The sequence below is a fragment of the Pan paniscus genome, chromosome 6 (assembly GCF_029289425.2).
Source record: "Pan paniscus chromosome 6, NHGRI_mPanPan1-v2.0_pri, whole genome shotgun sequence".
NCBI lineage: Eukaryota > Metazoa > Chordata > Mammalia > Primates > Hominidae > Pan > Pan paniscus.
The window spans coordinates 22,716,311-22,732,526 of NC_073255.2; the positions used below are offsets into that span (position 1 = coordinate 22,716,311).

Below are 16,216 nucleotides of genomic sequence, written 5' to 3' on the forward strand. Positions count from 1 at the left end.
ATGTATGCACAGCTAAGACATTAAAAGGAAATACACTAAAACATTAACAGTGATCTTTGGATTGTGGGTCCATGGCTGAAAATATCTAATTCAGAAAATCTAAAGAAGAAAATTACATTTTACAAAATAGGTATATATTATTTTACAGCCAGAAACAGAAACATTTGGTTGTCAGTAATAAAGATACCTAGGATGATTTTTTAAAAAGTTAATTTATTTGCCATTTTTCTTTTCTATTCTTTGTGTTCTTATGAACGAAAACATAAGAATTGTTTTTTCAACTATAGATAACAATTTTGTATAGGCAGCCACTATCTGGAAACAAATTCTTACTACCATGGTTTGTACATGATGGAACAGTAAATACCCAATAAATTATTGTTAATAGAGTTCCCACTTGTGACTTCCATGTTTTTTCCACACATTTTAATATGCTCCCATTGCGTCTATGAACATTTCATTTTTCATAGACACTGGGAAAAAAGTATGATTGAAAACAAACCATCTAACTGTAGAACAAATCACATATCTATAGAAAATATACAAATGACCAATAAGCACATGAAAAGATGCTCGATATCACTAGCTATCAGGGAAATGCAGATTCAAACAATAATGTAATACTACTTCACACTCACTAAGATGGTAACAAAAAGACAGACAATAATAACTTAAGTGTTGGTCAAAGAGGAGCCTTCATACACTGCTGGTGGAAACGTAACAAAATACAGCCACTATGAAAAAGTTTGCAGTTCCTCAAAAGACTGATCATACAATCCAGAAATTATATTCCTAGGTATATATCCAAGAGAAATGGAAACATTTGTCCCTCAAAAACTTGTACATGAATACTCATAGTAGCATTATTCATATGATTCAAAGAGTAGAAACAACCTAAATGCCCATTTACTGATGAAAAACAAATATGGTATGTGTTCAACGGAATATTATTCAGCAATAAAAAAGAATAAGCACTAATTTATGCCACAACATGAATGAACCTTGAAAACATAATGCTAAGTAAAAGAAACAGGAAAAAAGACTACATATATTATTTCATTCATATAAAATGTTCAGAATAGGCAAATCCATAGAGACAAAAAAGAAAAAAAACCAAAGATTAGTGGTTACCTAGAGCTAGAAGCTTGGGGAAACGCAGAAGTGACTGACAATGGATATAAGGTTTCTTTGTGAAGTCATTAAAATGTTCTTAAATTTATTGTGATGAAAGCTGTACAATGCTTAACTAAAGCTACTGACTTTAAGTGGGTGAACTGTATAGTTTGTGAATTGTATCAGTTAATAATGAACTATTACCCCAGGTCTATTCTACAGATTATAAAAACATTAGGCTGGGTGTGGTGGCTCACGCCTGTAATCCCAGCACTTTGGGAGGCTGAGGCCAGTGGATTGCCTGAGCTCAGGAGCTACAGACCAGCCTAGGCAATGTGGTGAAACTCCGTCTCTACTAAAATACAAAAAATTAGCTGGGAGTGGCAGCGTGCACCTGTAATCCCAGCTACTCAGGAATCTGAGACAGGAGAATCGCTTGAACCTGTGAGGCGGAAATTGCAGTGAGCCGAGATCGTGCCACTGCACTCCAGCCTAGGTGACAGAACAAGAGCCTGCCTCAAAACAAAAACAAAAAACATTAACTATTTCCCCTTCTTTTAAATATTTAGATAAAATTTCTAATTTTAAATTAGTTTCTAATTGTTTTTGCTGTACTGTAATAAATATAATAACTGTCTTTCCAAGTAATGTCAGTTTTTACCCAAATTTCATATGGCAAAGAATATAAAATGGTAAAACAAAAAAAAGGATAAAACTTTGTTGCAAATGTCCACTATTTGAGTTTTGTTTGCCTTTTAACAAGTGTAGGGATATACCATTTATTTTCATTATTTCTATGGCAAAAGGTAGTAAGAAAATTGGTAAAACTTCAAGAACACATTCCCTATCATTCCCTGTGAAACTATATCATTAGTATCACAGCCAGGGAATCCTGAAACCTATGTATCTATCCCTCCTCCCTCTACAGGAAGATCCTTCAGTTAGGAACACAGTGGCATTAGCATATACCTACTTTCGCTGTGGGGCACAGTGACTCACGCCTGTAATCCCAGCACTTTGGGAGGCTGAGGGGGGGCGGATCACGAGGTCAGGAGTTCGAGGCCAGCCTGACCAACATGGTGAAATCCCGTCTCTACTAAAAATACAAAAATTAGTCGGGTGTAGTGGCGTGCGCTTATAATATCAGCTACTAAGGAGGCTGGGGCAGAAGAATTGCTTGAACCTGGGATGCAGAGGTTGCAGTGAGCCGAGATCATGCCACTGCTCTCCAGTGATCATGCCACTGCACTCCAGCCTGGGTGACAGAGTGAGACTCCGTCTCAAAAAAAAAAAAGAATATATTATGTACTTTCTGCTAATCTTGGGTTAAGGGGAACAATGATGGAGGGATTTACCACTCACATTTCACTTTCAAGATCAACAACAAGGTTGCTTGTTATAGTTTCTACTACACTATCCTTATCTTCTTTTTTAGAAATTTGCTCATACTATTCTTATTTCCTAACATGTCCTTCCTCTCTATCTATCCAAATAACCCATTCTTGAAAACCAGTTTTGGTCTCAACTCCGTTCAGGTCTTCATCAGCTACTGTGGTTCACTCTATCGCTACATGACAAACCGCTCTCAATACCACAGAAATGATTGTTTTATTTCTCTATGTTTCATGTGCCTTAATTTTGCCCTCTCCACCTCCCTTGCTCTACAAAAAAAAAAAAAAGAGCTAAGACAGGGTCAAAGAATCTGTGTACACAACCTAGGAACATAATAGCAACAATAATAACAGAGAAGTTAACTTTACTGAACACTTACTATGTGCCAGCTTATAGAGGCACAGAGTCAAGTGATTTGCTAAAAATGTCATTTACTGGTTGGCAAATACTTTACTAAATGTTTCACCCACATCATCTCATTTTCCCCTTACAACTCTAAGTTTGCTACAAGAATTAGTATTACTATTTTACAGAGACATTAAAAATTTTCTTTTCGATACACTAAAACTTAACAGTAGAGATAGAATTACAGATTTTCTGACACAGGCCAAGGCTGTCTGCATCACACTATAATATCTTATTTAGAGGGTGAATTAAAATACATGGGTTATCCAGGATTCATTCCCTAAGGCTCCCGTCTAATCCACACCCAAATTCCACAGAGAAGGAGAACTCAAGGGTGCTGGAGGAAAGTTTCCTTCCCCAAGCTGGTACTGGAATAACAAGTACTAATACTAAATAAGATGTTATCACTACAAAGCACTCTCCCACACATGATGTCATTTAATCCTAACAACCACCTCATAAGGAGATATAAGTTATCATCTCCAGACAAAAAATGTATGTGTTTTGTCCACTCAAGGCCAAGAGCTTAAGAAGTAATAGAGCTAAGCTCAAATCCACAGCTTCGGACTCAAAACATACGTTATTTTCTTCCCATCTTTCAAAATTAAGCACTTCATTTTACAGTGACATTCTCTAATTGTTTCTCAAAGTTGATGAATAAATACAAACACTAGAAATCATGGGTTCTAAACATTTTCTGAGTTCATGACCCTTTAAAGAAATCAAACCTATGAAACCACTGGATAGGAAAAAAAAAAAAACACAGTTTTTTTCCAGGTTTGTGGGCCCCTGTTAAGAGCCCTATAAAGGACTGTAAGTTAAAGAATAGAGGTGATAGTTTTTGCTGCTATCATATGTTTCACAGTATATAGCAGACAGCACAGAATAAGGCTTTTTGAAGTACATGAATGATTGTAAACAGACTAATTTTCCTGATATTGGCACCGGAAGTCATGGAGCCTCTAGTAAGTCATATATTTGTGTAGTAATAGAAAAAGCGAATGTAGGAAAGTCATTAACAGAGAAGGAACAAACCAACAATTAATGAGTTTTACTGCATGCTAAGAACTTTATTTGATACCATTTTTTAGCCTCAAAGCAGCCTCTAAAGTAGTTATTATCTGTATTGTTTTAATTTTCCAGAAATTTAAGGTAAATGGTCAAGCAAAGACATAAATTTAGATCAGTGTAGGATGGAAAAAACCTTGCTTTTTCACTAAGCTTGATAGCACTGAATGTTTTCAAAAGAAAAAAAAACTTAATACCTAAAGTGAAAAGAAAGGTGACTAGGGGATCAAAAACAGGGAAAGTATTGCAATAACAGGAAAGAAAAGCAGGAAACTAAGATAAATAACCTAGATTATAAAATATTTAATTGGGTAGGAGAAAAAATACCAAACTTAAGAACAATTTGATTCTAACTCACTAGATAACATTAGACTAACCACTTTACCTTTCTGGACCTTAGCTTCCTCATCAGTAAAATTATGGGTGTTGGATGGCATGAAAACTTAAATTTCTAAATTCCTTCACAATTTTCAAAACACTGTCACAGGTATTTCATTTCACTCCACTGAGCAGGGACTTTGTTTTATTCACTGCTGTATCCCCAGCATCTGGTTGGTACAAAGTATGCCCAAAATATTAGTTGAATAAGATGAATTTTGATCCTGACAATTATCCTGAGAGGAATACAGAACAGGGCAGTTATTATTACACTTATTTTACATATGAGAAAAACCAAGGTTCAGAGTTTAAAGACACTTGCTCACAGTCCCATAGCTAGAGGTGGAGCTAGAATGCAAACTCAAGTTTTCAGATTACTAGTTCAAATCTCTTCCCAGGTCTAAAATGTGTTACACATTTTTATATATTTTTCAATAGTCAGGCACAAGAATAATGAATTCTTCCTATTCTCACCCTTTCAAAGAAAAAAAAAAGTCATCAGGATAGTGTTGCTATAGAAAGCAATAAAAAATGTTTAGAAGACTTATCTGAAAGAATACCTAACACTCAATAATGGTGCATATGAAATAAAAGAGATTAAATTCAAGTTCTGACTTTCTTTGATTATACCAATTATATGTTCTGTGTTCCACAGTGAGTATGCATCTGTAATTCTGGCTGGCTACTTTGTAAATTCTTGCTCCTAATCACGAGGGATGAGGAGTACAAATCTATCTCTATAACAATTATTGTTCAAATCATAAAACTTGTGCCAGGCTCCCCAATGAGGTTGGGAAACACATCCAATGCCCTTCCTCTAGCCAACTCCAAATCTAAAGCTTTATAATCAATGGAGATAGAGGAAAGGGCCTGAGAGGGCAGCATGGCTGGAAATACCTAGCAGGGCAATCTTTGCGTGTGATGGTAGCAACATATTTTAATGGAATAAAAAAAAAAATCTACAAACTCATCCAAACATAAAATCTTTCTTTCAAAAATAAATAATTTCTAGAACACAAGTATTCCCTTTCACATAACGTTGCCCATTAAAAGGCTTTCAAAAAGTTAGACATCAAGGATGGAGGGGAAAAAAAGCCTTCAAAAATAAAAATGAAAGTAAACATAATTTAAACAGGTGTGAAATAGCCTCCCATCAAAAAAAATCAAGCAGTTTAAGTACAAGAATAGAAGTCAAAACAGTTTCATCATATGGGAAGCAGTATATAGCTGGTTTGTAAAGTAAGAATTTTAGTATATCTGACAAGAAAAGTTTGTTAAAACAAACTCACCAAAATATACTTCTTTTCTGAAAAATATAAACTTGAATATTCTCCACTGACTTATGTTCCTTTGGTCCCTTCTCGTCCAAGAGGACTTCCAATAGATATGTGTCATAATTAGGAGAAGGGTTACAGCAAAACTATGTGGAGAAGAGCAGTTACACTGAACCTAATCTATTTTCATAGCACTCACATAAAATAGAGGGTCTAGGGAAGGGGGAGGGGGGAAGTAGCAATAAGTGGGGTAACAGATTTGAAAAGTCACCTGATTTGGACCCTAAAGAAAAAACTACCAAACAGACTTAGAAAGCAGGGCTTAATCAAAATAACATTCTGTAAAAACCTAAAATCTGGGGTAATTTAAAGGTTTTAAGAGCTCTAGTTGTAAAATCTTGGAGTTATCCCACAGTAATAATCTGCTGTTCTACTTACCTTTTAATAAACAATTCCTCCCCTTAAAAGTTGTTTTCCTTACTGGTACAAACCATACATCTAAATTTTTCTGCATAAATACAATGTCGTGTCCTTACCTAGTAGCAAACTGAACGAGTGCATTTTGAAGAGTCTGCCTAATTTCAAGAAGAAAAGATTCATCATCGCTTAGTGTATAATACCAATACTGGACATAATCCCTCAAGGAAAACTGGATAACCTATAACAAAAATATTGGAAAAAAAATTACAACATTTTAGGATTTAAAAAGTTACAGTGGTAAACTAAAAAAGTATGCTGTATCTACCAATTTATATTTACTCTCTACGTATTAATTTATGGTGGTAAATACCTGCCCTCATTACAAAAACATCAACATACTAAAAACCATTTCAAACATTTTTAAATTATTCTGGTATCCCAACTTACCTACTGCCTAGATTAAAAAATAAAATAAAATAAAACACTATCTATGGCCAAGTCCCACATAAATCCAGGTAAAGACAGGGTTTGCAGAAAAAAAAGAAACTTTCCATGCTATAATCTAATAAATAATATCAATCAGTTTAATGGAATGAGATGTAAAATAATAGAGACTATAATTCCAAAAAAAAAGTTTTTTTAAAGATTATATCATCAGATCCATTGCAGTCTAATTATAAAAATGATACAGGAGTTCACTTATTTCTACTAATACCTTTGATACTGCCAACAGTATTCAGACAATAAATAGTACATAATACAACTCAATGTATAATTTTTACAAATCAGATAAACTAAATATTAGTAATAATAAATGTTAAAATTCTAAAGTACACATTTTTATAATCATATAATCAAACATCAATGAAAAATATTTCAAGGGGCATAGTTTTTTTACCTATCTCTAATTTTTTAATGTTTTTGGATCGGATATTTCTTTTCCATTTTTTAAAAGGTAACAAGTAGGAAAAAAACTCTGATTTACCACACCACTAAGCTTGTTCATCAATAAAAGAGTAACACTTTAACTGTAAAATTTTAAGAAACACTATCAAATGTCAATAAAAACTTTTTTTCTAAATCCAAATTCAATCGAAAGGCTTTTACATAAAGTAAACCACCTAATTAGAAGTGAGTTAATAAATAAGGAAGCATCTTCAAGTATAAAATTCAAGGATAACATTAAGAAATTCCAGGATATTATTTAAAGAGCAAAAAGTATTTCCTGGTATCTTCAAAAGAAATATACCTAGAACACAATATATAGAATTCAAATACCACACACTGAAACTCACTTGCTGGAGAGGTTCATCAATTATATTGGCACCCGTCAATCTTCTATCAATCTTAATAGTCCTGGCTTCCCGTTTCATTTCTTCTAAGCACTTAAAGGAAATCAAAATATCTTACTGAGTAGTTTTCTGATCTAAAATCTCTCCAGTTTAATTCCAGTTGAATACTCAATGTAACATCCCTTCATTATCCTCAAGTAAATAAATAACCTTATTTGAGGTGCTACTCTATAAGCCAAACACTATTTCTCAAGTTAACAAAATTAGACACTCCCAAAAAAATGATTATCCTCAAAAATTTAATCAGCAAAAATTATTTAGAATGTGGGAAAACTGCAAATGTACAGGTATGCTGCTGCCATATTTCAATGAAACTCTACAACTATAAAATTAGTGTTTCATGTGAGTCAAACTGTCTTTACTGGACACTCTCCCTCTTGCCCCTCCCCTTTCCCAGCCCAAAACAGTATACCAGCTGCAAAATAATTAATTTTTAAACGGATTTTATTTAGGGACAGTTTTGGCAACTTAAGAAAATGTACTTCTCTACTTTTTTGTGTTCAGAAAGATCAGTGGCCTGAAAATTGGGTAAAAGGTAGTGGGAGATTCTTAAAAAAACAAACCATAAATATATATAAACATAGATACAGATATAGACATAGATAACTATATTAAAAATACATGTTTCAAAGTTATAATATGAAACCACTGATATTTTTTCATAAAACATACTTAGAAATCATATTTTAGAAATAGCAAATAAAACCCATTGTTTTATACTATCTATTAAAAATGGATTATAAAGACTTAACCATTCTTGAATATAATTTATTACTGTTAAGGATCTTAATTCTTAAAATATTTCCTATTCTCTGTATATGCCACTCAAATGAAGTACACTATAAATAGCTAAGAAATGGTTCAAAAAAGGAAAGGTTAATTTCCTAAGACTTATAAGTAAAAAAAAAAATACATATTAATATGAGTCCTAAAGGAAAGAAAGGTTTCAGATTATAAAAAAGTTTAAGTATTAAAAAATTTGTTTATCAATATAAAAGTCAGTGGAATAGAGTGAAATTCTTTTATTAATGTAAAATAATATTGGACATTATTTACTTCTACATCTCCTGCACCTTAGCATGTAACAGACAAATTAATAACTGTAAAGAAAGTTGTTATTAGCATCAACTCCAGGCCATCTGCCTCTCTTCATACAAAATGAAACCAACCCAACTGCACAAGAATTGAAGGCACTACAATCTGAAACCTACACAATTCCAATTTTATTTATAGAGTATGATACTGAAAAAAAGCACCATTCAAGATGATAAAAATTAGGCCTGAATTATTAAAATTATAGATACTGCATAATCTAATTACAAGCTGTATTTTTCAAAGTAATGAAAAGTATCCATTTTTTCCTCTGATTCCTCTGCAATTTATTTCATTCAAACCAGAATACTCATTGACATTGTTACAAATCATATGCATGATGCTTTGAAATACCATGATAAGACAGCAGGAAAAATACCCAAAATAAACTAACCAATTTCTATCGTTTTCTCAAGTTTGTATTCCCACTTTTTAAATCTAACACTAAGAAAGTTTTTAAGATGGCCTTTTAAAATATATTTTCTAAGTATAATTAGACAATCTCACATAAATTCCCAGTGAGCATTAGTAAACTATACGAAAATTTGTCACCCTATATATACAGATGATTATTATCATTGCAAAGAACTGGACTTTGAGGTTTTATATTCCCTCAAACTATTTACCTTAGGAACCCCAGTTGATGTTGGAGGAAGAAATGAGTGTTCACACTGTTCTAGGTACTTCTCTGAGTTTGTTTTTCCAAACAGGAGAGTAACCACTAAACCCCTAGAAAGAAAAATTTAATCACAAATATAAAAACAAAATTTTCTTATAATTTAATGAATCTACTACCAAGTATATTTTCCAGAGTTCACAGATGGCTTATCATTTACTAAAAAGTCAATTTGTGACTTTGGCAAAGCAAGAAATTGACCGATTGTATTAGGTTCTGAAGTTTAAAACAACTATGAACATTTTGTGAATTATACAATAATACTTTTTAAAGTTTTAATCCAATATATTTCCTAAAGAATATTGTGACAAGGCCAGGTGTGGTGGCTCATGCCTGTAATCCCAGCACTTTGGGAGGCCAAGACAGGAGGATCACAAGGTCAGGAGTTCGAGACCAGCTTGACCAACATGGTGAAACCCCCGTCTCTACTAAAGATACAAAAATTAGCCAGGGTGGTGGCTTGCACCTGTAGTCCCAGCTACTTGGGAGGCTGAGGCAGGAGAATCACTGGAACCTGGGAGGCAGAGATTGCAGTGAACTGAGATCACGCCACTGCACTTGAGCCTGGGTGACAGATCAAGACTGTCTCGAAAAAAAAAAAAAAACTTAAGTGACATTTTTCTAACTTAAAAAAAAATCAGGCTGAGCACAGTGGCTCACGCCTGTAATCCCAGCACCTTGGGAGGCCGAGGCAGGTGGCTCATCTGAGGTCAGGAGATCGAGACCACCCTGACCAACATGGTGAAACCCCGTCTCTACTAAAAACACAAAAATTAGCTGGGCATGGTGACATGCACCTGTAATCCCAGCTACTCAGGAGGCTGAGGTAGGAAAATTGCTTGAACCGGGGAGGCAGAGGATGCAGTGAGCCGAGATCGCGCCACTGCACTCTAGCGACAGAGTAAGACTCGCCTCAAAAAAAAAAAAAAGAAAAGAAAAATCAGCCCTTATTAAATAAGTAGGCTAGCTAATAACCATGGATAAAGACAAATGAATCTAAATATGTAGCTAAATGACCGAATTCTACAGTTCTGTTAACCAATTCACGTGAGGTATTACATTATTATAACTTTCCAGTATGAATATAGAATACATAAAGGCTATTTAGGGGGAAAAAAATCTAATCTATGATTTGTTTAAAATAAGGCTGGAATTAAGAAAATATAAATGTATCCCAAAAAAAGTTAATTATTTTGAAAAATAATTACAGGATCAAGGAAGATAAATGGTGATTTAGAACTACTTCACTCTAAGTATTAACTAAATATTATCAATATTTCATAGATTTTAAATTTACCAATAAAGCAAAGTGCAGGAAATCCATCAAAAAACATTTAATCTAATAATGATCTTATAGTAATGTTACAATGATTCAAAGACTGTAATGACAGGAAGGGAACAGTAAAACATTAAATATTGTCAGTCTCAACTACTGAAAGGAAGATTCTCAAAGTCCTCCAATTTTTGTGGCTACCTGCCCTCTCACTAGTCCTCAGTACAAGTATCACAAAAGCAGGGGTTGGGGGTTGAGAACATGGGTAAAGTCAAATCAGTTTAAGTCATTAATTCTGCTTTTGTTATTTGTAAAAGGCTGGTCTCAGAATTACTGCTAAATTTCATCTATCTGTGTTATATCTGATATTATTATTAAGATTCAAGTTGGCCCTCTATTTCAGTTTTACCTGGTTATTAAGCATATTTATAGACAAAATAAAATGTTTATATTAACACTGTGTTATTAAAAACATCAAGAAACAGACTGATAAGACATTAATTTTTGCCCACAAGTGTGTAACGATAAGAAGACAAGATAAAGAGCAGTCTGATTTTAAAAGAACCTAAATAGTAGTTTCAGCTGTAAAGTTTAAGTAATAATTTAAACTGTAGTTGGGTGCAATAAATAATTATATAACCCAACAAATACAACAGAATGCCACAAGATAACCATAATGCAGTAAGATGAAAGTATCCTACAACAACAAAAACGAAAAATCCCCAAGTGTTTTTCTTTCCAAAAGCATTCTTTATATTAAAAAATAAGGAGTTAACTTTGACTATAAGCAAAATATAGACATTATCAACACTTGACAAGAATAAACTATGCAAGTTAAAAACTTAATTTTATTAGAAAAACAAAACGAGAGGATTCCACAGACCCTACCATGTGACTCTTAATAATCTCTAGAGTTTTTTAGTACCCATTATCCTCTAGTATCCCACCTTATCTCCAAATTTTTACAGAACTTTGTAAGCGTCCGAAAGATTTTTTGAAATTATTCCTTGATAAACTACAACATTTAAAAAAGGAACAACAAAGGTTCTCATGACTTTAAAAGTGAATAAACTTTGTGCAGGATCTAGTTTTATTAAAGATTAAAAACTTAAAAAATTAATAAACTGATTACTCTTCTCTTTTTCCTAAATTTATTTGGAGCAGTTGAGTAAAAAAAGAAATAATTATTCACTTACCCACCTTCCAAGGGCTCCTACCTTAGCCTATAAAGCTGCAATATCCTCCCTTGACAAAGTATTGGGAAATACTCTGAAATCCTTTTCCTTCACTCTTACAAGGGCTAATACAATTAGTGAAATTAGAAGAAATTTCTACCTTTCAAAAAAAAATGTCAAGACAATTTCCCTTCCAATTAATAAATGCAGCCTCGACTCTGAGAGGGAGAGGTGCAACCATGTCACTATTCAGCCATGCTGTCACCTTAACTGTGACTGAGAAGTATAATTAGGAAACCCATTTGGCTGCAGATCTGTAGTATCTTCAATCATCTTTATCATCTTCAGTCATCTTTATCATCAATAAAGATATTCTGAACTCCATTATCAGACTCTTATGGCTGAAATAAGTTTAAATGTTTCAGTACACAGTATTGTATCTAGGCCATAGATATGAAAATACTAAATCTAACATAAAATATAGTTTTATGGAGAGTCCTTGACATAGCTGCTCAATTAAAGAAATTCTCACTTGTTCAAGCATATGCTCCCTATAGAAAGACTACAACATGACTATCAAATCTGTATCCCCAAAAAAGTGATAGATATATTTAGAAGCTAACCCTTCAGTGTCCTATACAGTTTCTCAAGCTACTGTTTATATATGCTATTCAATTCAGCTAAATCCTCCAAACCTATAGGCTCAAAAAACTCCTCCAAATATCTGGGGTCTCAAAAGATTTTTCAGAAAGAAATCAGTGTTCATTCCACAACTAACTACATAAATACGTCATATTATAAACATACATACAAACACATTAACAACAAAAGACTCATTTCAACTAAGCTATTTTGGTAACAGTGTCTAACAAACATCCCTTGTCTATATATTTTCTAATATTTCCTTGTAATTCATGTCTGATACCAAATGCTCTGCATACAAAGCTACAATAAATTATGACTGAAACCTCTCTTATAAAGGTTTATCAACTTAAGGGAAAATATAAACGTACACCAAATAACTATGAAGAGAAAACTGCAAAATCAGGTATTTGAATTTTCTAGACCGAAATGACAACATTCATTAAAGGAAAAAATTAACATTTGTTTGAAGTCTAATCACAATTTCTGTAATGTAAAACTTCATTTGTAGTCTCAATTTAACTTACTTATTAACATAATGCAAAAGAAAATTTCAACTTTAAAGGAGAAACACCACCAAAAGGAATTTGAAAAATTTTTTAAACTTTACACATTATCACCAAAAAAAGTTCATACCTTTGGAAATGGACATCTTATTATTGAAGGACTACCCATATTTCTGATACAAATAATGACTATCATTGTTTTTATTTTTATGGGTATCCTTATTTTTTTAACTTTAGTAAAAGCAATTTATTAAAAATGGCATTCACAAATAAATCATACTCCCGTTTCTCAGTCATTTGTTTCCATTTTAACAAGATATGACACATGAATTCTAAAATTATAATTGAGTATACTTACCCACCCACAAAGCAGAGGATATAAAATGTCAAATAAAATATTACAAAGGGTCCAAAGGTTATCAGAAAAAGGACAATGCCAAGGCTTCCCCATCCCCATATGGATAGACTGGCCTGAAATACAGAAAAAATATAAGTAAATTAGTAAATAATTCTCCACATGAATTAGAAAAGAACCAACAAAACTTTTACATAGTTTTAAATTTCTTCTTGTAAACATTCATGTTATTATTTCAGTAACTTTTGAAAATGTGAAGTGTATACTTGAAAATTTATCTCCACAAAACAATATACAAAATTTATATGTATAGAGAGATTTACAGAGCATCTGCAATTACTTTTTTAAAAAATCCTAGTGGTAATGCAAAGGTACAGGACAGAAATAGTTATTCAAACTGTTAAATGAAATCCTAGCATGAGAAATACAACAAAGTATGTACAAAAACAGCTGTACATTTATATTTGCAAATGCATATACAAAAGGATAAGTAGGCTACAAAGTTATACTCACTTAGAATTAATACTTCATCTTGAAACTAGCTCCCAATATAACTACAGCATAAGGAGACATTTTATTAGAAATTTAAATTTCAAGGTAAGAAATCCTTATCTCATTGAAAATTGTGATATTTTACTCAAATTATGTATAGAAACTCATACAATTATAATTACAAAAGTTCCAACTTCCAGTTACTGAAATTTACTATGAGCTCAACAAAACATCACCAAAAAGTATCCATACATTAAAAAAAAAAACCTATTTCATACAGAATTATACTGTTTTAGCCAATAAAAAAAAAACGCCTTTTATTAAAGGCAAACTGGAATTTGGCAATTTAAGTCATTATGAATAAATACATGTGTTCAATTCAACAAGTTCCTACATCCATTCGCCTTGCACTGTGAGGTAGTACACAAAGGAAGCATTTGTCCCACTCATGCCATCAAGGAGCATAGAGAAGAATCTCCTATAGGAATGAAACAATTAGATACTGAACCAAAAGAAAATAATAGAAAGCATTATAAGATGCTAAACTGAACAAAATTAATGACCAAAAAACTATAGAACAGACAGTAAGTGCTGTGGATTATGAGAGAAAGGAGGGCTTTATTTATTCATTCATTCACTCACCAGTCATTGCTTCCTACGTGCCAAGCACAGCTCAAGGTAGTGGGGATACCATAAGGGATAAAACATACCCTCATAAATCTACATTCTAGTAAGGAAAGAAACACAAGCATACCCGCATAAGTTCACATACCTTCATAAGTTTACATTCCAGAAGTGGGGAAAAAGAAAATTAAGTAAATATATAGTTATATCACATGGGGATAAGTGCTATGGAGAAAAATAAAGCAACTGTGTAGGGCTGGTCTAAGCAACTCTAAATGATTAGATGGCAAATAAACAGAAATCCTGGATAAGATTTATTTAGGGAGACATTTAATACTGAGTCTTCCTACCCCAAAATGATATTTTTCCATTAATCATATCTTCTTTTACGTCCCTCAGAGTTATACAACTCTTATTCCTTTGTGTTTTATTATCCTTTTTCCACATCTTGGCCACTTTTATCTTTTAACCAAAGGACAGAATGCCTGCTAACGAAGTTTCTGCTCTGCCTCCATGCTCTCTTCTCTCTGAATCGGGGGGAATACTATTTCACCTACAGAAGTGTCCTCTCACTTCCTTCTAAGAGCGGGTAAGTAGGACATAGTTATTTAGAATAAAGTACAGAGACACTCAGTTCCTCTGATAATACTTTGCTGAAGTTCCTAATCCACACTAAAATATGGCATGCCACTCTCTCCTGGCCTGTACAACTTCCACTGAGAAGTCTGCTGGCAAATGTACTGGAGCACCATTACATGTTTTTTTCTTTTTCTCTTGCTGCTTTTAGGATCCTTTCTTCATCCTTGACCTTTGAGAGTTTGATTATTAAGTATCTTGAGGTAGTCTTGGGTTAAATCTGCTCGGTGCTCTATAACCTTCTTGTATTTTAATATTGATATCTTTTACTAGGTTTGAGAGGCTCTCTGTTATTATCTATCTGAATAAATTTTCTACGCCTAACTCTCTCTCTACCTCCTCTTTAAGGACAATAACTCTTAAATTTGCCCTTTTGAGGCTATTTTCTAGATCTTGTAGTTGTGCCTCATTCCTTTTTATTCTTTTTTCTCCTCTGTGTATTTTCAATTAGCCTGTCTTCAAGTTCACTCATTCCTTCTTCTGCTTGATCAATTCTGTTAAGAAATTCTGATGCATTCGTCAGTAGGTCAACTGCATTTTTCAACTCCAAGATTTGTGCTTGATTCTATTTATTATTTTAATCTCTTTGTTAAATTTATCTGATAAGATTCTGAATTCCTTCTCTGTATTATCTTGAATTTTGTTGTACTTCCTCAAAACAACTATTTTGATTTTTCCACCCAAAAGGACACATATCTCTGTCTCCAGGATTGGTCTGTGGTGTCTTATTTAGTTCATTTGGTGAGGCCAATGTTTTCCTGAATGGTCTTGATGCTTGTGGATGTTCACTGATGTCTGGACATTGAAGAGTTAGGTATTTATTGCAGTCTTTACAGTCTGGGCTTGTTTGTCCCAGTCCTTCTTGGGAAGGCTTGCCAGGTATTCAAAGAAACTTGGGTGTTGTGATCTATGTTTCTAGTAACTGTAGCCATATATACATTAGAGGCACCCTAAGCCTACTAATGTTGTGGCTCTGAAAGACTTGTAGTGGTATTGCCTTTATGGTCCTAAATAAGATGTGGAAGAATTATCTAAATTACCAGGCAGAAACTCTTGCTTTCTTCCCTTACATTCTCCCAAACAGAGTCAGTCTCTCTGCTGAGTTGTGTGGAGCTGGGAGAGGGGTGACACAAGCAACCCTGTTGCTACCTCCACTGTGATGGCACTGGATCATACCTGAAGTCAACAAAGCACTGGGTCACACCCGAGGCCTGTGGTAACCATGGCCTGGCCACTGCCTATGTTCACTTGAAGCCCTAGGACTCTACAATCTGCAGGCAGTGAAGCCAGATAGGCTTGTGTCCTTCCCTTCAAGGTGGAGAGTTTCTCCCATTCCTGGGCAG

At 33.6% G+C, this 16,216-nt stretch overlaps 1 protein-coding gene across 6 annotated transcripts in view; it reads right to left on the minus strand.

The window, feature by feature from the left end:
* Nucleotides 1-16,216, minus strand: part of SNX13 (sorting nexin 13) — a 157,879-nt gene that overhangs the window by 93,682 nt on the left and 47,981 nt on the right. For 4 of the 6 annotated variants that reach the window (XM_003825023.6, XM_008978706.5, XM_055115733.3 and 1 more), the window contains exons 2-5: nt 13,125-13,237; nt 9,121-9,223; nt 7,346-7,435; nt 6,167-6,288 (exon numbers count right to left, since the gene is read on the minus strand). In XM_003825023.6, coding sequence (XP_003825071.2) covers nt 6,167-6,288; nt 7,346-7,435; nt 9,121-9,223; nt 13,125-13,237 — 428 coding nt within the window. Of the gene's footprint in view, nt 1-1,131; nt 1,468-6,166; nt 6,289-7,345; nt 7,436-9,120; nt 9,224-13,124; nt 13,238-16,216 lie in introns of those variants that run through there. The other 2 variants (XM_055115731.2, XM_055115732.1) reach the window with 2 other exon arrangements.